At 37.9% G+C, this 25674-nt stretch overlaps 1 protein-coding gene across 1 annotated transcript in view; it reads right to left on the bottom strand.

Moving 5' to 3' along the window:
* UNC5C (unc-5 netrin receptor C) overlaps positions 1-25674 on the bottom strand; it is a 436405-nt gene that overhangs the window by 179177 nt on the left and 231554 nt on the right. The window contains exon 2 of the mRNA XM_055434976.2: positions 14856-15077. Within this exon, the coding sequence (XP_055290951.1) occupies positions 14856-15077 (222 nt within the window). The remainder of the gene's footprint in view (positions 1-14855; positions 15078-25674) is intronic.

The raw sequence follows: 25674 nt of genomic DNA, 5'->3' as shown, positions 1-25674 counted from the left end.
TCTCTGGGGGTGAGGCCAGGACACAGGTATTTTCCAAAATCCCCCACTGGTGATTGTCAAATGCAGCCCGAGTTGACAGCCAAATGCCCTAATAGGTCCTTGCTGCTCTTGCTTTCACATTCTTGGAGATTTCTTTCAAAACAGGTTTTTAAAATCAGATTGAACTCTCAATGAAATTAGGAACGAGTCCAAGACTTCCCTAATCTGAACTGCTTTTCACTGTTAGATATTATACTTCTGTGTGCTGTGCTTGCATTTTTTGCCAGATTCTAATATTTTGTTAATTGTAGTTCTCATGTTATACATGCTGGTTTTGTATAACCAAATAGTACTTTTCAGAGGAATTGGCAAGAGTAGTTATTTCAACAGGTATCCCCAAGGGGGCTCTGAAAATCTCTAGCTAAGGGATGACTCTGGATTGATAGTATTTGAGTGAGAAATCTATAAAGACTCCAGAGCAAGTAAAGACCTCTCTCCTCAAGTTTTAGCACTAGGTAATTGGCACCTCAGTGGTAAAGAATCTGCCTGCACTGCAAGAGTCCTGAAACACTTGGGTTCGATCCCTGGGTCTGGAAGACCCCCAGCAGAAGGAAACGGCAACCCACTCTAGTATTCTTGCTTGGAGAATCCCATGCACAGAGGAGCCTGGTGAGTTACAGTCCATAGCATATGACTGAGTGAGCATGCACACACTATTCATTGTTATTGTAGCATTTTAAACTAAAAGAATCTCTATTCTGCTTTTTAAAATGCCCCAAAGATTTGGGGTGAGAGGAAAGAAAATTTTGAGCTAATTATTGGCAGAATATCAGATAGGAAGATTTAGTGATAGATTCAGAGCCTCAAATAGAACAGATGACAATTTGTGACATCACAGAATAAGGAAATAACCTGGGTCGTTATTGCATAATTATGAACCAGGTTTATTTATATTTAGCACAAGAGGTAGAGACACCAAAAAAGGACAGCTAAATTTTGAAAGAAAGCCATGCTATTTAGGAAACTAACCCTCTTTTTAAGCTGAAATTGTTTCTTAAACTTTCTTAAGATGATAAGTCCATTTCATATTACAACCCAGAATTCTTGTTAATTATGCTCCTTCCCAGTAAAGTAAGGAACAAGAAACTTTTTAAAACCTTCATATATATTAGCCAAAGGTTAGATTTAAAATACATTATGGCTTTTAACACTTGTGCTATTCTGACTTTGAAGTGGGCATATTAAAACTCTAAGCTATGGCATATATATGGTTGCCAGGCACATGGCAGAATTGCTATAGCAACACAATCACTAGTTTTGCTCCTGAAATGCCCTGTTTGAGTTGCAAGTAATCTAGAGAATGATCCTTGGACTCCTGTTTCTTATTGCAGTTTCTATGTGAGCCTAGGGGTAGGTAGCATTCGACCTTCTCAAAATTCACAAAGGCATATACACAAACACACTCAGACACACATGCATATGTTTGTACTTATGTGTCTACTTATATGCATATTCTTGATTACACTGTATTAATCAATGCTTTCATCTTAGTTGTAGCAAGAAAAAGGAGTAATGCATTACAAGTAACCTTGCCCTAAGTATTAGTTGGCAGGGGAGAATTCTTTTGTATTCATTACATCAAAACTCTAACTGCATATAATTTTAGAAAATTTCTGTTTTCCTATAGTGAAACACAGCTAGCTAAACCTGCATTGAAAGGTGTGATGTGTTTTTGCTTTTCCTTTGTAATCATGTTCTGGGCTGTATCTGTTTTAAAAAATACTGGTGTTACTTTTTTCTATACAGTATGTAACTCAAATGTGAAAAATCTTCCCCATGGGAAAAAACTAAGTTAAAATTATATAGTTCTATAAATATGGTGTAGTCAGGACACTTTGCAGTATGTGCAGAATCTATAATACTGATGTTTGCAAAAACTTTAATCATAAAACACACAACAACAAAAACTCCATGACAATGACATTTGAAACAAAGGAATCTAAACATATAGCCCAAAATCTTTCAAGTACTCACTTCTGTTTGTAAGTTAGGAAAATAATGGAAACAAAAGCCAGGTTCATATATAGCGAGAGCTCAAATCACTCAGCCAAGACTATTTTTATGCTAGAACAAAATGAAAGCAACAAAATCTAAGTTGTGGAACTCTGATCAACCAACTTTTGTAAGTGCAGCTGGGATTATGTTGGCCCCATGAATCCAGGTGTTTAAAGACAATGTCAATGTGAAACTAAGATAAATCAATTGTGAGCACTAACAAAAGAAGAATAAGAGAAAGTATATATTTGGGGATAATTACTATTCTGTTATCACTAACTGGTAACTACTTTCTCACCAAGTTATCAGACTGACTCGGTGGAAAAGTCTCAATGTACTACATGGATTCTTGCCAAGTTTCTATTTTTATTTTGGGGCCAGTCTCATACCAAAAAGAAAAATTGTTAGTTTCTAGTGTTGAGAGAAGGACCTCTGAGAAGGAAATCAAATAAAAAATAATTGACTTATATTTCAGAATCATTTATCTTCATTGACAGACAAACATGTTACAAATTTAAAAGCTCTATTCTTGTAAAGGCAATATTTCCACTGAATAAAATTTTAAAATATGGAATAAAATTCAAATAGGGCTTCCAAATTTCATGCATCATTTACCAAAATTTAAACAAAGTCCACCTAACTTCCGTTAGGAAATATTCACTCTATTAATGAGAACCCAGTTCAGTCAGTTCAGTCACTCAGTTGTGTCTGATTCTGTGACCCCATGGACTGCAGCACCCCAGGCTTCCCTGTCCATCACCAACTCCTGAAGCTTGCTCAAACTCATGTCCACTGAGTCAGTGATGCCATCCAACCAACCATCTCATCCTCTATCATCCTCTTCTTCCCCTGCCTTCAATCTTTCCCAGCATATGAGAACTAAGTTTAGAATCATTATTTTATACAGAGAATAACAATCAATTTGATGTGTGTATTTAATGTGTAAAGTCACATTACATATAAGAGTAGTCACACTACATATATAAAGTTATATTACATACATAAAAGTAATCACACTACTCTTACCAAAGATTATGCTTTATGCATGTCTCAGATTGTCTATTCATGAAGCATTCAAAATAAAAACATCATCAGTATGTCTCACTACATTTCAGTTACCCAAATTTAGTAAGATGAATGGCTACAATCCCACAGAACAAGCGTCTATTTGTCATTTTCTGTGTTAATGCCATGTATTATAAACTCTATAAAAGACAAAGCTTTACAAAATAGGCCCTACTGTCGGAGAAGGCAATGGCAAGCCACTCCAGTACTCTTGCCTAGAAAATCCCATGGATGGAGGAGCCTGGTGGGCTGCAGTCCATGGGGTCGCTAAGGGTCGGACACAACTAAGCGACTTCACTTTCACTTTTCACTTTCACACATTGGAGAAGGAAATGGCAACCCACTCCAGTGTTCTTGCCTGGAGAATCCCAGGGATGGGGGAGCCTGGTGGGCTTCCGTCTATGGGGTCACACAGAGTCAGACACGATGGAAGTGACTTAGCAGCAGCAGTACCATTCTAATCCAGATGAAAAAGCAGAGATTATATATATATATATATACATATTCATATTTATGTGAGTATATAAATATATCATAAATAATATATGATCTTGAATTATAAGAAACTGCTATTTTGTACCTCTAAATGAATATTGATAACTTTATATGGTTCACCCTAATATACATCTACATTTATGAGTATAATGAAAATGGAAGCACAAATAAGTGAAGTGTGGACATGTGTATGCTATGATTTGCGGTTTTATAGAAATACTCATCTGTGATATTACTTTAGAGATACTTCTTTAAGAATGAGTAGGCTTTTAACAGAGGTGGAATGGGGGAAAATACTGTATATGTAAGTCGCTTCAGTTGTTTCTGACGTTTTGCAACCCCATAGGCTGTAGCCCGCCAGGCTCTCTGTCCATAGGATTGTCCAGGCAAGAATACTGGAGTGGGTTGCCATTTCCCCTCCAGGGTATCTTCCTGACCTAGGGATCAAACCCACCTCCCTTAGGACTCCAGCATAGGCAGGTGAGTTCTTAACCACGAGTGCCACCTGGAACCCACTCCAGTGTTCTTGCCTGGAGAGTCCCAGGGATGGAGGAGCCTGGTGGGCTGCCATCTATGGGGTCGCACAGAGTTGGACACAATTGATGCGACTTAGCAGCAGCAGCGCCACCTGGGAAGCCCAAAGTATGGTATAAAGAAACACTATTTCACACAACACATATTTATTGAGCACCTACTAAGTACCTAGCAACAAGTTAAGCATGGAACTAGAATAGCAAAAAAGATAGACATAATCCCTGAATTCATGGAGCTTACTCTTCAGCTCATAATGTTTAGACTGAAGAGGACAGAGAATTTGGGAAAGGAAAAGTGGTAACTGTCCATTTCAAATAACCAAAATTAGGAGTAGGCCAGGAGGTGACCAAACTTATTTCCTAAAGTTCCAAATAATTAAAGTAGGACCATTAAGTCATGATAACAGAAATCTGACTACATTCACTTTAATATGACTTAATGAGAAGCATGCCAGTAATTCATTGAATTTACTCTCACTGAAATAAAGCTTCTATGATCCTAAGGCACAAAAATGTAGAGTGTTTGGACTGATTTAATAAAATTATAAACAAAGTCTACATAATTTCCCTTTGAAAATGTATGAGCTGCATTTTCAAAATCATGTCCTAGTCTGACATTAAGTTCTGTGATATCTTTGAAAATATTTATGTATTTATTTTAGCTTGCTGTGCCAGGTCTTAGCTGTGGCATGCAGGAGCTTTCCTTGTGGCACACGGACTATCTAGTTGTGAGGCGTAGGCTCAGTTGGAGTGTGGGCTTAGTTGCTCTGTGGCATGTGGGATCTTAGTTCCCCCACCAGGGACTGAACCCACATCCCCCGCATTGCATGGCGGATTCTTAACCACTGGACCACCAGGGAAGTTCCTTTTCATGATATTTTAACAGAGATTCTGAGAAAAAGAGTTAAGCGACCAAATAATATGAGGTTAAAAAAATGTTTTTCCACTTCAGAGCTTTACTGGGACTTCTACATGCAAATATTCTTTATATTTTCTCCAAAAGGGGAATATAATTATCACAGTGTTTCCTAAATTATTTGACCACAAAGCTTTCGGTTTATTTTTTATTTTCTTTTTCTCAAATAGCACTTACAAGACACTAGTGGTTTACTGAACACAGTTGAAGAGGAAAAACCAAACTGACCTGGTACACAGGGCATGTGGTGGGGGAGAAACTATTAAAATAAGGCTATAAAGTGTGATCAGGAACAGACTGTACGAAAGTTTTTGAATACATGAGCAAGGAGGATATGCTCTATCCATGGACAAAGGAAAGACATATATATTTACAAAAATGAAATGATATAAACACTTGGCCCTATTCTTTAGGCCTATAACTGGCTAGAGAATGGATTGCTGAGGAAAAAGGCTAACACCAAGAAGGTGTGCTGCTGCTGCTGCTGCTAAGTCACTTCAGTCGTGTCCGACTCTGTGTGACCCCATAGATGGAAGCCCACCAGGCTCCCCCGTCCCTGGGATTCTCCAGGCAAGAACACTGGAGTGGGTTGCCATTTCCTTCTCCAATGTGTGAAAGTGAAAAGTGAAAGTGAAGTCGCTCAGTCGTGTCCGACCCTTAGCGACCCCATGGACTGCAGCCTACCAGGCTCCTCCGTCCATGGGATTTTCTAGGCAAGAGTACTGGAGTGGCTTGCCATTGCCTTCTCCGACCAAGAAGGTGTAGGAGGCTATTAAATAATCTAAGAGGTATATAATTAAAGACTCTACTAGGAGAGTAGCAGCAAGAATTAAAAACAGAAGGATGGTTTGGGGAGAATTCTGAGGAGGAATGAACTGTTTTTTAATGATCACTTTGGCTGCTGGAGTAAGGGGTGAAGTTGAGATTTCTGCTTTTGCTGATGGAATGCAAAAAGGAGGTAACTAAAGTAAGAATAAAAAAGAAGAAAGAATTCTGGAGCTGTGCCACTCTTGCAGGACCTGAGTGAGCAGAGTATATTTTTGAAAGCTCTACACGACTGAGCGACTAAACTGAACTGAACTGAATTTACTTAAATTTGTGTCCATGTATAGTTTCTCTTTACCAACTTCTTTTTTTTCCTATTAAAAAAAAGGGCTCATCTTTTGCTCACCAACTGAAATTCTTTCTATCTTTTGCTATTTGGCCAAATGTTAAATACCTTCACAAATAAAAATAATCAAATCCTAAGCACCATCTTGATTACTAAAGAACCACAAAGGGCCACATATAAAAAGCTTGACACAAGACAAGAAGGGAGATGAAAAGCATGAAAGATAAATGTTTAGCTGACATCGAGAACCAGATTTTCTTTCCTAAGAAAACAGATAATTGTTTTACATAGATTTTTTTGTTGTTGTTTGTTTAACTTAGTTCTGTGTACAAAGTTGCAGAAGTATTCAGGGAGACACTGAGTATAGGGCTATGAGCAAAAACTTTGGAATTAGAGAGACCTGAGTTCATATCTTGACTGTCACCTCTTAGCCATGCAACTGGGCAAATTGGTTTCTTTATCCTGCTGAGTCTCAGTTTTCTCATATGCAAAAGGAGAATCCCAAAGTTATATCATAAGATTGCTGTGATGACTAAATGACATAATTCACAGCATTCAGTATAAAGCTTGAAATTCTTTGCATTGCTGTCATGTTGGTCCTAATGATAATATTCTGCTAATGAGAGAATAATTATAGATGAAAAGGGAAAACCTAAGGCTTACAAAAAAGATCTTCACGACGAAGATAATCACAATGGCGTGATCACTCACCTGGAGCCAGACATCTTGGGATGTGAAGTCAAGTGGGCCTCAGAGAGCATCACTACGAACAAAGCTAGTGGAAGTGATGGAATTCCAATTGAGCTATTTCAAATCCTGAAAGATGATGCTGTGAAAGTGCTGCACTCAATATGCCAGCAAATTTGGAAAACTCAGCAGTGGCCACAGGACTGGAAAAGGTCAATCTTCATTCCAATCCCACAGAAAGGCAATGCCAAAGAATGCTCAAACTACCGCACAATTGCACTCATCTCACATGCTAGTAAAGTCATGCTCAAAATTCTCCAAGCCAGGCTTCAGCAATATGTGAACCGTGAACTCCCAGATGTTCAAGCAGGTTTTAGAAAAGGCAGAGGCAGCAGAGATCAAATTGCCAACATCCACTAGATCATGGAGAAAGCAAGAGAGTGACAGAAAAACATCTATTTCTGCTTCATTGACTATGCCAAAGCCTTTGACTGTGTGGATCACAATAAACTGTGGAAAATTCTTCAAGAGATGGGAATACCAGACCACCTGACCTGCCTCTTGAGAAACCTGTATGTAGGTCAGGAAGCAACAGTTAGAACTGGACATGGAACAACAGACTGGTTCCAAATAGGAAAAGGTGTACGTCAAGGTTGTATATTGTCACCCTGCTTATTTAACTTCTATGCAGAGTACATCATGAGGAACGCTGGGCTGGAAGAAGCACAAACTGGAATCAAGATTGCCAGGAGAAATATCAATAACCTCAGATATGCAGATGACACCACCCTTTTGGCAGAAAGTGAAGAGGAACTCAAAGGCCTCTTGATGAAAGTGAAAGAGGAGAGTGAAAAGATTGGCTTCAAGCTCAACATTCAGAAAACAAAGATCATGGCATCTGGTCCCATCACTTCATGGGAAATAGATGGAGAAGCAGTGGAAACAGTGTCAGATTTTATTTTTTTGGGCTCCAAAATCATTGCAGATGCTGATTGCACCCAGGAAATTAAAAGACGCTTACTCCTGGGATGGGGGAGCCTGGTGGGCTTCTGTCTATGGGGTCACACAGAGTCAGACACGACTGAAGTGACTTAGCAGCAGCAGCACTCCTTGGAAGGAAAGTTATGGCCAACCTAGATAGCATATTAAAAAGCAGAGATATTACTTTGCCAACAAAGGTCCAACTAGTCAAGGCTATGGTTTTTCCCGTGGTCATGTATGGATGTGAGATTTGGACTGTGAAGAAAGCTGATCACCGAAGAATTGATGCTTTTGAACTGTGGTGCTGGAGAAGACTCTTGAGAGTCCCTTGGAATGCAGGAGATCCAACCATTCCATTCTAAAGGAGATCAATCCTGGGTGTTCATTGGAAGGACTCATGCCAAAGCTGAAACTCCAGTGCTTTGGCCACCTCATGCGACGAGTTGACTCACTGGAAAAGTGTTTGATGCTGGGAGGGACTGGGGGCAGGAGGAGACGGGGACGACAGAGAATGAAATGGCTGGATGGCATCACCAACTCGATGGACATGAGTTTGAGTGAGCTCCAGGAGTTGGTGATGGACAGAGAGGCCTGGCGTGCTGTGAATCATGGGGTCGCAAAGAGTCGGACACGACTGAGGGACTGAACTGAACTGAGGGCTTACTAAAATTTCAAACCAATGGAGATTTTCTAAACTCCCTTGCTTCTTCATAGAGGGGAAATGTTTACTTTCCAATGGTGAATCTTAGGTACCATGGAAACAAGGGTTGAAAAGGTTTAAGTAAGTAAAAACCAAGCAGACAAGCCTGAGCTTTTCATAAAATGTAACCATAAAATTTTGAGCAGATCAAGACTTCTTTGGAATCCTGAAGGAACATGGATGCTTATTACTATATTATCAAGAGTTTCTCAACATTCAAAATTTCAAAATCACCTAATACATGCTGCTTTCCACTTTTCTGTTTCTTATATTACGTATTTGAAAGAAATGAAATGCGATTTAAATGATGGAAAAGCAAACAGTAGCAAAATGAATGATCTTTAATCAGTGCATTTTATTATCTAGGGAATAGCTTTGCTCAGTGAATATATATAACCATTTACTTAATATTTCAGAGCAATTCTGTATATTTAATATCTTCATAATTTAAAAGAAAGGATTTTGTTAGTTGGAGAGAAACTTTTGCTTTTCTTTCATTTTATTATTTTGCAGTTTTTCAATCAAAATGTACCTCTGGTGGAGATCTTACCGAATACAGTTGGCTTTTCTTAGTTACAAGGCAATATATCTGATTTCCTATCTATTGGATTTCAGGTATGATTATTCTAAGGTGGTCATTGCTGTTGTTGAGTCACTAAGTAGTGTCCAATTCTTTTGCAACCCATAGACTGTAGCCCATCAGGTTTCTCTGTCCATGGGATTCTCCAGGCAAGAATAATGGAGTGGGTTTCCATTTCCTTCTCCAGGGAATCTGCCCGAGCCAGAGACCAAACCCACGTCTCCTGCGTTGGCAGGCAGGTTCTTTACCACTGAGCTACCAGGGAAGCCATTCTAAGGAGGAGATACCTACAAAAACCAAACTTGTTTGCAATGACTTCTCTCTGTCCTGCCATCTGAGAATCAGCTTGATTTTTTAAATGACTAGAAAATTTCTCTGATATCTAATATAGTTCAAGACAATGTATTCTAACATTTCTTGATATTAATAATCACTAAGGCCCATAGCAAAACAATACTCAAACTGTATTAAATAAAGAGCTGGGCACCAAAGTTACAGATGAAACTAATTTCAGAGGAAAACCCCCAGAGTTTGAACCATGCAATTCAATTTCATTCACAAGGTTCTGAAAGAGCTAAGAGATGAAAAACAAAGAGCTCCAATATAAGGAGGACTACAAATCTCTCTGTTCCAGGAGTGTATAGTCTGAAGATTTATGATAACAGGCAAAGAGCTGCAATAAAGCAGTTTGGGCCTTTAAAATTCAGATTTCATTATCTACCATGAAGATAATACATTCAGAGGATTGAATGAAAATCAAACAATAAAAAAAAATCTCTTACTGCCCCAAATTCGGAGCTGTCAACTGCTTGTACATTTCTCCAGAAAATCCTAATGCGTAGACAAATACATGTGCATCCTCTATTTACATAATAAAGACATATATTGCATGCAATGTTGTGTATTTTGGTTTTCACTTCAAATTTTATCTGATAGAATTTTCTACCACTTCACATGTGTACAAATCTCATTGCTTTACAAAGCAATGCAGTATTCCATCCTAGAGATGAGCTGCCCTCGATATACTAACCTCAACAAGGGTGCAATGGACAGCCTTGCATACAAGCCTTTGTGCTCATCAGGAATTTTAATTTGTAGTTACTGAGTAAAAGGGTACATACATTTAGATGTTGACAGATATTTTCAAATTGGTCTTCTGAAAGATTACGTCAATTTGCAACCTCATCAACAAAGTATGAAATATCCCTATCCCACTCCGTTATCAACTTTGTACACTAACAACTGTTCTGATCTTGACAGCATTTTCTTAGATGTGCATTTACCAGTTACATTTCTTTTCCTACATCTCCATCTTTAAACTCAGTTCAATATTATTGGGATACATATCATTTCCTTAAATATATTTTAAGAGCTGTTGCTGCTGCTCCTGCTGCTCCTGCTGCTAAGTTGCTTCAGTTGTGTCTGATTCTGTGTGACCCCATGGACTGCAGCCCACCAGGCTCCTCCATTCATGAGATTTTCCAGGTAAGAGTACTGGAGTGGGGTGCCATTGCCTTCTCCAATTTTAGGAGCTAGTAGTAGTATGGAGAAGGCAATGGCACCCCACTCCAGTACTTTTGCTGGAAAATCCCATGGATGGCGGAGCCTGGTAGGCTGCAGTCCATGGGGTCGGGAAGAGTCAGACACGACTGAGCGACTTCACTTTCACGCATCGGAGAAGGAAATGGCAACCCACTCCAGTGTTCTTGCCTGGAGAATCCCAGGGATGGCGGAGCAGCCTGGTGGGCTGCCGCCTATGGGGTCGCACAGAGTCAGACGACTGAAGTGACTTAGCAGTAGCAGTAGTATATTAATTAAATTAACCCTTTGATTAGTATATATCTCTCCCTTGGCTTTTGTGGTTTTCTTGCTTTATGTAAATTTAATAATGCTCTATTTTTTCTAAAATAATGCTTTCTTATAAGGCTTCTGGATTTTGTCTTCATTAGAAAAGCTTTGATCACCACTGAAACCAAACAACCAATAAATAAATTGCCAGTATTTTCTCCTAGTGATGATGGTGATGACTACAATGACAATGATGATGATGTTGACCCTAACATCTAGAATTTATTTTATTCTAAAGAATGAGCTAGAACTCAAGCTTTATTTATTTATTAACTTATTTATATTTTCCTTTTCCAACTTCCTACCTTGTGCATTTAGAAATTATCACCATCACAGTGTAAAATGCCTTAGACATTTATTTCCTGATTTCTATTTTGGTTCCATTAATCTGTGTGTCTTATTCTCTGCTAAGATCAAACTTCTTTAGTCTTATGACAGTTAAAAAGAGCTGATATCTCTTTATTGTGCTACTATTTCAAAATTTTTCCAGCTATTTTCTCAAATTATTTTTCACACAGTGCTGATGACTTTATGGATTCATTTGTAAATAGCAAACATTTATTTCTTCTTTTTTTTAGTTTTTTAAAAATTTATTTATTTTAATTGGAGGCTAATTACTTTACATTATTGTATTGGTTTTGCCATACATTGACATGAATCTGCCCCAGGTGTACATTAAAATTATTGTATTTTTATCTAGGAACAAGACATATCTTTCCACTTATTCAAGTCATTGATTTTTTTTTTTTTTTTTTGGTCTCTGAGTAGATTTTAAAATCTTTCTAAAATTCTCCAAATTTTTGATGGTTTTGTATCTACATTTTTGCATTGTTATTATAAATTATATATTTTAGTTCAATATAATTTGAACTGACTGTACTTAGAAAAGTTGATGGGTTATGTATATATTTTATCAGCCACTTTTCTATATTTTCTTAATGGTTTTCAATTTTTTTCCTTTGAAACTGCATAAGTTTTCCAGATCTACAAAATCATATTTGTCCAAATGATTGTTTTCAACTATTTAGTTATTTATCTTATCTAATTGCATTGGCTAGTAAGTTAAGAACACCACCAAATGACCACCCAGAGGTGTCAATGGAAAAGAATTCACCTACCAAGCAGGAGAAGCAAGAGACCTGGGCTTGATCCTTGAATGGGGAAGATCCTCTGGAAGAGGAAATGGCAACCCACTCCAGTATTCTTGCCTTGGAAATCCCAGGGACAGATGAACTTGACGAGCTACAATCCACACAGCACAGAGAGCTGGACACAACTGAGCATGCACACATGAATTATGTTAAGAACAATATCAAAAGATACTAGTATCTGTGGGTATCTCTCTCTTTTTCCTATATTTAAAGGTAATGCATTCTCCTGGATGCTAGCTATCCTGTATAGTTTTCGATGAAAAGGAAAAACAACAAAAAAGCATTCCATTCCAAATATGAATACTATGCAAGTATCAAGGCTGCCAAATCTTTCCTCGGCTCTAATCTATACCATCCTGAATTTGAATGAAAACATACCATATATTTTCATTTATAGTTGCTTTAAGATGTATTTTTAATCGTTGTTATAGGCAATATTAATTAATTTTCTGTGGAGATAAAGATATAATGCTTTATGAAAAGGAACTGTCTTTTAAAAAAATACACATAAACACATACACAATCAAGACAGCATGAGGCTGCTAGACGTGTTCAGTATCACAGCAATTTTGTTTTTATTTATAATCTTCCTATAAAAGCATATTCATTAATCTAGTAAAGACAAGCCTAAGTATGTTTATGACTCTCATTTTAGTTTTGTGATTTTATTTCTTTTTCCTCTTAGTATTAAAATGTGTGTGTTTGAAATCTTTACAAATAAATGGGCTGAAACAAATAAAACTCAATTCACTTGAGATTTTGAAGACATCTGGTGGAGCTATTTACTGAGTAATTAGACCAAGAGGTGTAATAGACCAATTCCCTGAAGGAAGAGACTATATAGCTGGATACCCAGTTATTTCTACAGTCATCAGCTTGCATGCAGTAAGCATATTGACTCACAAACTGACAATTATGTGGAGCTGCCACCTAATTTTCTAAGACCATTTGTGTTATATAAGTATATGTCTCACAAGCTTTTTCTTTTTTTTTAAAGATGCTTCTTCTCAGACTTCTCATGGTCTATGTTCAATTACCTAATATCTCTTAATTGTTAGAGACACTGAACAAAGATGTCCTTCAAATACTGGTCACTGCTTGCCCCTCATTAACCAACCTTTGGATACAAATACAAATTAATTACAATTGAATTTTGAAAACATGTATTCCTTTTGTTACATAGAGATATTTATGAAAGAAAATGAAGATATTTAAATGCTTCCAATTTTATCATATTTGTCACAATTTAGTTTGGAAATATAGATCAACAAAGTCTTAATTATTAAAATGTATGTCTTAATATTATTTAAAAAAATCACAAATCTGGAAGGGATGTGAAAATTTAGATTAATATTCTCCCTGCTGCTGCTGCTAAGTCACTTCAGTCGTGTCTGACTCTGTGTGACCCCATAGACGGAAGCCCACCAGGCTCCCCCGTCCCTGGGATTCTCCAGGCAAGAGCACTGGAGTGGGTTGCCATTTCCTTCTCCAATAATATTCTCCCTACTGGAGAGCAAAAACTCTTGAACCACTGTAGAAATATATATATTTTCTAGTTGAAATAACTATAGGGGTTTCCACAATTCTCTTAAGTTACCTATTGTGGAATAAGAAATTTCTGTCAAGAAAGTTTCCTTTATAGTCAATGTAAATCCTACAGTTTACTAAGATCTACTCCATCCTCTCTTTGACTTTAGTATTTTGCTATTAAGAATGATATTTACAAAGCAATAAAGACAGGATTTTTAACAATATGAGAAGCAAATATACTCTAATCAAGATCTACCCAGATGGGGGCTACACTCACCACTTTTCTTTGCGGAACCCACAATAGCACTTTTCTCAGTCACTCTGAATTTAACTTCAGCGAAGAGTTAGGTAATTAGGATTCATCTTCAGATGTAAGTTAAAGATACAAATATTTTGAATCTACAATGTTTACAAATTGTTTAAAAATATATAAGGGGAAACTATGCATGGGAACTAACACTTGACAATCATGTAAACAGTACTGCTGCTGCTACTAAGTCGCTTCAGTTGTGTCCAACTCTGTGCGACCCTATGGACAGCAGCCCACCAGGCTCCTCTGTCCATGGGATTCTCTAGGCAAGAATACTGGAGTGGGTTGGTAAACAAGTATAATTTATCCTTAATTGAAAATGTTCCTCAATTCCAGGATATTTAGGCCTGACACCAGACTTGATAACACAAGTGAAATTCAAAGGTATCTTTCACTAAGGTATTTATTTACCATGATTCAGTTTATTCACTCTCATTATTTATCTTCTTAAGTATAAACTAAAAGTGAAAGTCAGTCAGTTGTTTCTGACTCTTTGTGACCCCATGGACTGTAGGCCACAGGTTCCTCTGTCTATGGAATTCTCTAGGCCAGAATACTGAAGTGGGTAGCCATTTCAGTCTCCAGGATATCTTCGCAAACCAGGAATCAAACTCAGGGCTCCTGCATTGCAGGCAGATTCTTTACCATCTAGGCCATCAAGGAAGCCCTATTAATTATACACCATGCCTTAATTCAATGGGGTTCAACAGGAATCAAGTCAAGATTTATTCATCACATTTTACTTTGCAATACAGGGAATGATATCACAAAATCTTTAACCAAACTGCCTTAAAATTTTTTACCAAAGGATAATCATTGTACTTTCAATTTCAATAATTGAGGGAACAATATGACAACACATCAAATTAGTAAGTGAATCCTAAACAGCAGTGCAAATGCAATGGAAAACTCACCAGAAGTTTCATCTACTCTCTCATCTACTATGTGGTCCTTCTGATGAACCCATTCACTATTGCACTTGAAGTAGATCTGGGTGGCAGGGCTGGCTTTACAATACAGGTTCACAGGCTTATTCTTCACAATATAAGCTTCTTCAGGCTCAATAAGGAAATGTGGCAGAGGTTCAGGTGGGTCAGATGGAAAGGTTTCTGGGAGTTCATGAAAAAAGTCATCATCTGGTAAAACAGGAAAATGAAAAATGTTTAGAACTTTGTAGCCATTTGCCTTTTACTTGCTATTTGTTCAAAAATAACAAAACTTTGGGTAATCATTAGTCATATCCATTTCACCTGCCTTTATTAATCAAGGTAAACAGAAGACTTGCATGTACTCCAAGAGGCATCACACCTAAACAATAAGATGTTTAGGAATCATTTTCTAGGAACTTGAAATCAGCTGTGTCTAGTTTGAGTCGAACAGTATAGGAACATCGACCCTTCAACAGGGCATGTGCGAGAGTCCACTGGATGACATTTTGACATCTAAGGGCTGAACACTCCACCCTCAGATCCTGCTGCTGCTAAGTCGCTTCAGTCGTGTCCAACTCTATGCAACCCCATAGACGGCAGCCCACCAGGTTCCCCTGTCCCTGGGATTCTCCAGGCAAGAATACTGGAGTGGGTTGCCATTTCCTTCTCCAATGCATGAAAGTGAAAAATCAAAGTGAAGTCGCTCAGTCGTATCTGACTCTTAGCGACCCCATGGACTGCAGCCTACCAGGCTCCTCCATCCATGGGATTTTCCAGGCAAGAGTACTGGAGTGGGGTGCCATTGCCTTCTCCGCAGATCCTGCTAAGCGCCTTCATTTTTGAATAAACAGAGGGCTGAGCTGAGTTACACCTGTGTAGAACAATTAACTGCACCTTTTTCCAGTCCCCTTTCCCCAACTCCCTAGGCTCCCCATGCCTTAGACAACCCTGCTTCTTTATTCTTTACTTCATAGCTACCTCTAGATGGCGTAAAGAACTTGCCTGCCAATGAAGGAGATGATGGAGACAAAGGTTTGATCCGTGGGTCGTAAAGATCCCCTGGAGAAGGGCATGAAAACCAACTACAGTATTCTTGCCTGGGAAATCCCAAGGACAGAAGAGCCTGGTGGGCTACAGTCTATAGTGTCGCAAAGAGTTGGGCACAATTGAAGCAACTTAGCATGCATGCATAAATACTCTGAACCCTTGCCTTTGGAGAGGTCGTTCTGACACTTGCTCCTTAATATCCTTACATAGCTGCCCTTTTGCCTGAAAAACTAGGCAGCTCTGCGTTTTGGCTTGCTGTATATTGGGCAAAACAAACCTGGTTTGATAACAATAATGATTCATAAATCATCTAATTAAGTAATTTGAGTGCCAGCTATTAAACAGGTAATCTGTTAGGTCTAGTGACTAATTGTTTAACTAAGGATTGAGATGATTATTCCTATTTTTATACATGTCAAAACACAATATCTAGGGTGACCATTATCTTGCCCTGAGAACATAGGTAATAAATAGCAGAACTGGGATCAAAACCCAGGTTTGTTTCCCTCACAAACTGTGATCTTCCCAACATAGCACTACTCCTCCTACTACACAGTGCTACCCTTGAGAGCTGACAAAACCAAGAGCAACTTCATAAGAAAAACTTATTTGAAAAGTATAAGGCTCCTGTGTATGTGTGTGTGTGTGTGTGTGTGTGTATGTGTGTATGTGTATTCAGTTGCTAAGTTGTGCACCACTCTTTGTGACCCCATAGACTATAGCCAAGCTCCTCTGTCCATGGGATTATCCAGGCAAGAATACCTGAAGTGGGTTGCCATTTCCTCCTTCAGGGGATCCTCCCGATCCAGGAATCAAACCCATGTCTACTGTGTTGGCAGGTGGATTCTTTTCCACTTGAGCCACCTGGCTGTTAGGTAAGCCTTGAATCCTATGCAAGGAGCTTAGAAGAAATACTAGAAATATGAATTAAAGATCTTTAAGTTCAGATTCCGGAGAAGGCAATGGCAAGCCACTCCAGTACTATTGCCTGGAGAGTCCCATGGATGGAGGAGCCTGGTAGGCTGCAGTCCATGGGGTCGCTAAGGGTCGGACATGACTGAGTGACTTCACTTTCACTTTTCACTTTCACACATTGGAGAAGGAAATGGCAACCCACTCCAGTGTTCTTGCCTGGAGAATCCCAGGGACAGGGGAGCCTGGTGGGCTTCCGTCTATGGGGTCGCACAGAGTCGGACACGACTGAAGTGACTCAGCAGCAGCAGCAGCAAGTTCAGATTCAAGTCTGTCATTATTTTCAAAAGATGTCACTTCATGATATATTCATTCACTTAACCAAAAATATTTATTGAATTATTATTGACTCCGAATTATTCTCAACACTGGAAATATACATGATAACATCAAGTCAACCGATAGTATTAATATTAATAGTTCCACAGTAAAACCTAGAGTTTAGAAATGCTGTTTAGTCTTATTTGGAAACTATATCTCAAATACCATAAGAGTTATATGATTAGTCACACTTATTCTCATTAGAATATTAATAATATTAGAGTATTAACATGAAGATCAAAAGCCTCATTTTTTTATATACTAAAATTTATCAAACATATTTTTCCTACCTTGCTGTTCCAATACCACTGAAGAAATAAAACCCCAAGATAGTTACAGATACTTACACAATTTGAGGTATATTTTCCTTTAACTTGGTTTCTGCACGATTCCAAATAAAAAGCAGAAACTAATAAAAGTGACTTTCAGTTCAGTTCAGTTCAGTTTAGTTGCTCAGTCGTGTCCAACTCTTTGTGACCCCATGAATCATAGCACGCCAGGCCTCCCTGTCCATCACCAACTCCCGGAGTTCACTCAAACTCATGTCCATCGAGTCGGTGATTCCATCCAGCCATCTCATTCTCTGTCGTCCCCTTCTCCTCCCACCCCCAATCCTTCCCAGCATCAGAGTCTTTTCAAGTGAGTCAACTCGTCGCATGAGGTGGCCAAAGTATTGGAGTTTCAGCTTTGGCATCAGTCCTTCCAATGAACACCCAGGATTGATCTCCTTTAGAATGGACTGGTTGGATCTCCTTGCAGTCCAAGGGACTCTCAAAGAGTCTTCTCCAACACCACAGTTCAAAAGCATCAATTTAGAAACCCTATTATTATACTTCACAAAAGACAAAGGAATCTAATACACTACATTTCAGTTAGCCCTGATAATTTTCTTCTTATGAAGGATAGTGGAGAACAAAACTATTATTAACTTCTTACATTGACTAAGCACCCTAGGCTAATATGTAACTTAAAACTCTGAGGCCAAAATTAAAAGTTTTTACAAATTCTTTAAAAGTATGTATTGCTGTTGTTCAGTCACCAGATCATGTCCCACTTTTTATGACTCCATGAACTGCAGCATGCCAGCCTTCCTTGTCCTTCACTATCTTCCTAGGTTTGCTCAAAAAAAGCGCACATGTATTCAGCAGCAAATATCGATTATGGTATTGGTAGTTAAACACTGATTGCTAAGATATTATCTTGGAAGTCATTTTATTGCTTATTCAGTTGTTTCCCTGTTTGGGGAGACAGCCATTGGTAAAGGGGACATTCGTCCACTAAGAAACTTGGCCTGGGACTTTTCCATCTAGGTCACGTGATCGCAGTCAATTAGTAATGACATTTAGTCTCCTGATTTGTTCTGCAGTCAAAACTGGCTTTACTTGCATCACAGACAAAACTAGCTTTCAAAACCACTCCACAATTATAAACGACTGACCCTGCAATGTAAACGATGTTTCCCGTCCCTAACTTGTTTTCTCACTTTACTTCCTTAATATACTTTCTTCTGACAGGGCATCATTTCTGGTTTTTCAATTGTTGGACATCAAGGATCCAAACTGTCGGCTTACTACAGAATAACCTCATTTCCATCAACTTCAGCTTCTTTAGTCAATGTGCAAGAACACGCAAAAGTGCCTAGATAAACAGTTCAGAAAGATAAAGGAACAGGGAACTGAGGTATTGACAGATCCATCAGCGTGAAGCTGATGTCTTGAAGGCCTTATTCCATTTTTTGTTGTTTTTCTCTTCTGAAGCACTTACTGATACATGTAATGATGGACCGTACCGATAATCAATAAAGCGCCACAAGACATAAGACTCAAATTCTGTAAAATGTTACTGTTGTTTTCAATTATTACTCACAAAGGCAGAGGATAACTCAATTTTGTAACTGTTTGTGTATGTATTCCATAACAATATATTTATTCAGTAGGCAAAATGTAAAAAAGCCTTTTTTTTCAGTTATTGTTCTAGAAAATGAGACTTGTTCCTTTAGAAGGAATGACAATTGTAAGATACCACGTGATTATATACCACCTTACCTTATTCAGTAAAGTAGCAAAAGTAGTTACATGTTTACATCCTACAGAAAGATAGAGAAGGACTAAAAATTGATTACCCTGCCTTGACCAATACATATATCTCTTCATTCTTCACTTCATCTCTGACTTCAGTCAAGTTCACATATGGATAAAATGATATGAGTTGCTTTAGTCATTTCAAAAAAAATTCATCTGATTATTTTATTGTAAACTACTGGGAAGCTTAATGGACTAGTCCAAGAAAAAGTCACACATATGCTTTCAAGGCAAACAGGGCTCTGTTAAATGTGGGGAAAAAACAGTAATGATTTGATGTATTTAGAAAATGTATGAACAAACTAATTTTGAATTTTAAAACATAAATGATCATTACAAGGAAAGAGAAATAATTCTATGTCTGAGTTTGAGGCTTTAAAAATTATTATTTTTTCAAGGTGTCTGTTAAATAACAATATATAAGTTATTAAGCAATTATTTCTATCATTTAAAATGTTTTCAAAATAACTCCAGTTTTTCTTTAATACATCATTCTAGTCAATGTATGAACCCCATTCTTAAATTTGATCTAGAGAGATGCCTTAACCAATGACAGCATATTAGTTTATTAATATTTCTTGTGCTACAGACACAGTATATTTAAGTCCATGCCTTAGATTAATTCACATCAGGCAATATGGTACATCTATTCTAGTACTTAATTCGGGTGTAAGAATGACATTTATAAAGGTAATTTTCAAGACCCTGAGTCAGTAAGATAACATAGTGGAACAGATAAGACAAAATGCAACTAGACTGATTATCAGTGGGCTTGCTGTTGGGAAACCCTTTCTTTGATCATTTGCAACAGATGGCCTGGGTACCATGCCCAACTGTAGAAAATGGTCCAGAAAACAGCTCTCCCACCATCAGGTTAAGCATGCTGAGAGAAAACTTTCTTTGCTCTAGACAAAAAATGGTAAGTGTCAGCATTGATTTCCAGATATAATGGTATTACATAAATTACCTTTTAATGAAATTTTATCTTCTATTTTTGCTAGAGTAATTTAAAAAAAAATCAAACAAGCAAGTCAATTCTCTTCAATCAAGATTTATAAAGAAAAATGGCTGAGTATTTAAATATCCAGCATGGTTACATCTATATGTATTTAACAAGGAAAAAGTGATCATCTCCAAATACCATGTGTATTTAATGAGGAAAAAATATCATCTCTAAGTGTTCACCTATAAATACCTCTTCATGAACATTTAGCTCTTCACACTATAAATTTGCCTCTCACATATGGAGAAACCTACTTTCCAATTTTGGCAACCAGAGTTATCCAACTATTCCCAATTTTCAAAGCCAGAAATATATAACAAATTCTTAACGCTAGTATGAAAGTTTTTTGAAGACAGGGTCTACTGTTGTTTTTGTTTTTATTTTCCATAAGTCTGGTATAGTATCAGGCACTTACAGAAGGTCAACAAAATGCTCATACTAATGTGACTTTAAAAACATCTATTTCTGCTTTATTGACTATGCCAAAGCCTTTGACTGTGTGGATCACAATAAACTGTGGAACATTCTGAAAGAGATGGGACTACCAGACCACCTGACCTGCCTCTTGAGAAACCTGTATGCAGGTCAGGAAGCAACAGTTAGAACTGGACATGGAACAACAGACTGGTTCCAAATAGGAAAAGGAGTACGTCAAGGTTGTATATTGTCACCCTGCTTATTTAACTTATATGCAGAGTACATCCTGAGGAACGCTGGGCTGGAAGAAGCACAAACTGGAATCAAGATTGCCGGGAGAAATACCAATAACCTCAGATATGCAGATGACACCACCCTTTTGGCAGAAAGGGAAGAGGAACTCAAAGGCCTCTTGATGAAAGTGAAAGAGGAAGGTGAAAAGGTTGGCTTGAAGCTCAACATTCAGAAAACAAAGATCATGGCATCTGGTCCCATCACTTCATGGGAAATAGATGTGGAAACTGTGGAAGCAGTGTCAGACTTTATTTTTGGGGGCTCCAAAATCACTGCAGATGCTGATTGCAGCCATGAAATTAAAAGACGCTTACTCCTTAGAAGGAAAGTTATGACCAGCCTAGATAACATATTAAAAAGAAGAGACATTACTTTGCCAACAAATGTCTGTCCAGTCAAGGCTATGGTTTTTCCAGTGGTCATGTATGGATGTGAGAGTTGGACTGTGAAGAAAGCTGATCGCCGAAGAATTCATGCTTTTGAACTGTGGTGCTGGAGAAGACTCTTGAGAGTCCCTTGGACTGCAAGGAGATCCAACCAGTCCATCCTAAAGGAGATCAATCCTGGGTGTTGGAAGGACTGATGCTAAAGCTGAAGCTCCAATACTTTGGCCACCTCATGCGACGAGTTGACTCACTGGAAAAGAGTCTGATGTGGGAGGGATTGGGGGCGGGAGGAGACGGGGACGACAGAGAATGAGATGGCTGGATGGCATTACCAACTCGATGGACATGAGTTTGAGTGAACTCTGGGAGTTGGTGATGGACAGGGAGGCCTGGCGTGCTGTGATTCATGGGGTCGCAAAGAGTCGGACATGACTGAGCAACTGAACTGAACTGAATGTGACTTTGAGCATTCTTAACAGATCCACAAGGTATTTTAGAGTTTACAGTACCTCAAATTCATTTACAAATGTAAGGTGTCATAAAAATAGTAAAATCTACAGACCGGACTGGCTATCAAATTTGTGTGGCCCAGTGCAGAATGACAATTTCGGGATCCTTTGTATAAAAATGTATTAAGAATTCTGAGATGCTTACTGCAGGGTATTAAACAAAGCACAGGTGCTGTGTGACAGCACAGGTCAGATACCATGAGGTGGCCCTGTCTATAAACATCATTTAGTTGAGTGTTTCACATCATGTGAAGTCTGAGAATTAAAATTACATACTACTTAGTGGATATCCACTTTAGAACCTATCTGGTATTTCCCAGCTTCTTATATTGATCAGATATTTTCTAGAAGAAAACATGGCTTTTCAGACTGAGAAACTCAGGTACCAATCAATTCTCTAAACAAGTATGTCTGCAGTGGTGTTCAAGGGAAAGTGTGTGATTGTATCTGTTACTGGCTTTCTCTTTGATGTACTCCAGTGCCCATCCAAAGACCTGATCCAAAACAAATAAAATTCCTGCCACACCGAGGTTAACATTTTTAGGGCACTAGAGGTACATGAGAATAATAAACAAGGTTTGAGATTCTACCTTGAACTGCTGGCTGCTTACTGAGATAATTTCCTAGCATGCAATTCATTTTACTGCACAAATAAGCCAGCTTTTTTGATAGTAGTATTAAGGTCATGCTGCAAAAGTTGAAGCTATAAAAGAACAATTTGATTTTTCAGCCAGCTAGAGCAGTGAGTGCATCCTCTTACCACTTTATTTCTTAATATAAATATCCAAAGAGCCTCCTGAAGTCTTCAGGGAGATAATGGGAACTCGATTTGTGAATAGCAACTTCAGACTGTGAAGCTACTTCTGACAACGCACTACAGTTATCCTAAGTCATTATATATGAAGGCACATTCCAGATGCTGATACTGTCCACATTACTCTATTTGGACAAATTGACTTAATTAAATAGCTAAACAATTTTTCTACATGCAGTTCATTCAAATTAACAAAGAAAAATTTCCAAATCTGGTTTTATTCTGTTTGTTGAGCTCAGTATTAAAGATATACTGCCTTTCTGATTTAATATTATTTTTCATTTTACCCTTCCTAACACATGACATAATTTTCCACTTTCTACCATTATTCAACAATGATATTACCACTTTCATTTCAATATCAGGTAAATCTCAGTATTCCTTTTCTGTTATCTCATATAGCCTTTTGTTTTTTCATTTATATACAAGAAGAGAAAGCTTTGCACCATGTATTATTTTTATAGACTTTCATTCCACCTAATTTTTGACAGGAAAATATTATGCTACGAACATCAATCTAGGAAGCTTTAGGTTTCTTGTTTTATTGCTATATATCAAGCTTTAATTTTCATGAACTTAATACATACGTTTCTATATTTCTAAATCATAAGACTTAAGCTATTATTGCTTATATCATAAAATATAGGACTATTATCTCTTTGTCCGAGACCTGGAGCGTAGTCTTTTGAAATGGAATTTACTTCCAAATGATTCAAGAGCAATTTAAAATGAATGACTGCAAAGCTAATTTTATCTACATTTGGCTGCCCATCCATCAGAGAAATAATTCATGATATATTACAACAAAAGGCAACTGGAATTAACTATTTGAATGAGACTTTGGCTTATTTTTAATATTTTGATTAAAATATCCTTTGAAAGACAAAGACTATGGCTTATATCACAAGTAACATATTAATGGATTCATCATTTAAGTTTAAGTAGTGGAATATATAATCCCTTAAATGTATTGGACAATTTGAAAGTACTGCATGATTTCTAACTCTAAAAGAAAAAAAACTTTTTTTCTATGTTTATTTCCAAATAATCCCCATACATTATTAATAGTGACATGAAGTCAGCATGCGATTTGACATGCACTTAGCTGTGAAAGAGAGGCACCTCCTTCTGCCCCAGTTTTAGTTCAGCTCAGTTCAGTTCGGTCGCTCAGTCGTGTCTGACTCTTTGTGACCCCATGAATCACAGCACGCCAGGCCTCCCTGTCCATCACCAACTCCTGGAGTTCACTCAAACTCATGCATCGAGTCTGTGATGCCATCCAGCCATCTCATTCTCTGTCATCCCCGTCTCCTCCTGCCCCCATCCCTCCCAGCATCTGTTCATTGGAAGGACTGATGCTAAAGCTGAAACTCCAATACTTTGGCCACCTTATGCGATGAGTTGACTCACTGGAAAAGACTCCGATGCCCCAGTTTAGGCCTTTATTATTTCTGACTTTTGCTAACATAAAATCCTAAGTGTTTTCCTGCCTACAATCTCTACTTTGCCATGTGTTCTATACACCACGCTCTTAGAAAAGTTTGCTTCCTTCTTCAAATAATTTAATCAATGCAATGTAAAGCATGATGGTAAGTTTTCTTTTTGCTTATCATATTAGCTAAAATATACTGAATGATTGCTGAGGTTTTGAGGAAATGAGTATTTGCACATACTGGCTACAGTGTTAATTAGTATCACAGTAGAGAGTATTTGAAAATACAAATAAAAATTAAATCTATGTGTCAGGTGAGTTTATGCTCCTCGGTTCTTTGTCTTGTCACCACAAAGATTTGGAGTGACGGACATTAAAGCCCCCTCGGCGTCTCACAGCTCTCGGGTCTTGGACAGACCGTGTTATAGCTCTCAGGTCTTGAATGGACCATGTTATAGCTCTTAGACAAATCAGTGTTACAGCTCAGTGTTACAGCTCTATTTTATTTAGAAGATAGCAGGAAAATCCATCTTCAAGGCGTGAGGGCACATTGATCCAAAGACACGAAGAGAAGAGTGCCCCAGAGCGTGGGAGAGAGAGAGAGCTAGCTTTGGCTCCTCTTTTTATATGCTTTTTTCTTCCCCCTGGATCTGCCCTATGCAAATTTGGCTTACTCAGGAGTGCTATTCTACCTGCAGTCCTCACTCTGGTCCTCGGACATTCCTTTGACCTTCCTCTGTTCTATTTTCATGGGCTTTTCCCTTCCTTATCTTTTAGCCACCACCATTTTGGACTCCTTTTCCCTATTCTACCTACCTAACATATATATACATCCAAATAGGTTATCCCACTTCTTGGAATCCCTGTTTCAGACATAATGGCATCAAAATATAAATGTATACAGAGATGTTCATGGCAGCATTGTTTATTTAAACAAATAAATGATACACTGCAACAAAATGCAGCTGAAATTAACTATTTAAATGAGTCTGAGAACAACTTAACAACAAACTAAGGAATAATCAGATAATTATTAATGATATATCCATCCAGGAGAACACTATTTCATCAATAAAAATAAGGAGGCAAATTTGTATGTATTAAATTAGAAGGGTATCCATTATTCACTAGGCAAATAAAACAAGGTTGCAGCCAATCTGTATAGAGTGATGCAACTTTTGTTTAAGAACACAGAAAAGAAGGAATGAAAGGAGAGAGGGCAGAAAGAGAAGTGTGTGTGTGTGGATGGCTGCATCAATAAATCACAAGAAAAAGTGTAAGACAAAGCCTAGAAGCCAAAGTAAATATTAACAGTAAATACTTCTTGGGGAGAAGAATTAGAGAGCTTTAGGGGGAATTTTTTCCCTCTATTTGGAGTGGATTTTTCACATGCTAGATTATGGAGGATTTCTATTTTTTAATGTTTTTGAGTTTTTATTTAAATTAAGAAAAGGAGAAATTAGATAATTCCACGTGCAACCTACTGCTTCTGCCTGGAATAACCAGTATCGGTTTCTTCACTACATTA

This window comes from Moschus berezovskii, chromosome 5 (assembly GCF_049115385.1).
Source record: "Moschus berezovskii isolate FMDL1 chromosome 5, NW_MosBer_1.0, whole genome shotgun sequence".
Lineage (NCBI taxonomy): Eukaryota > Metazoa > Chordata > Mammalia > Artiodactyla > Moschidae > Moschus > Moschus berezovskii.
The sequence above is the reverse complement of the archived record's forward strand: the minus strand, read 5'-3'. Positions and strand labels throughout refer to the sequence as shown.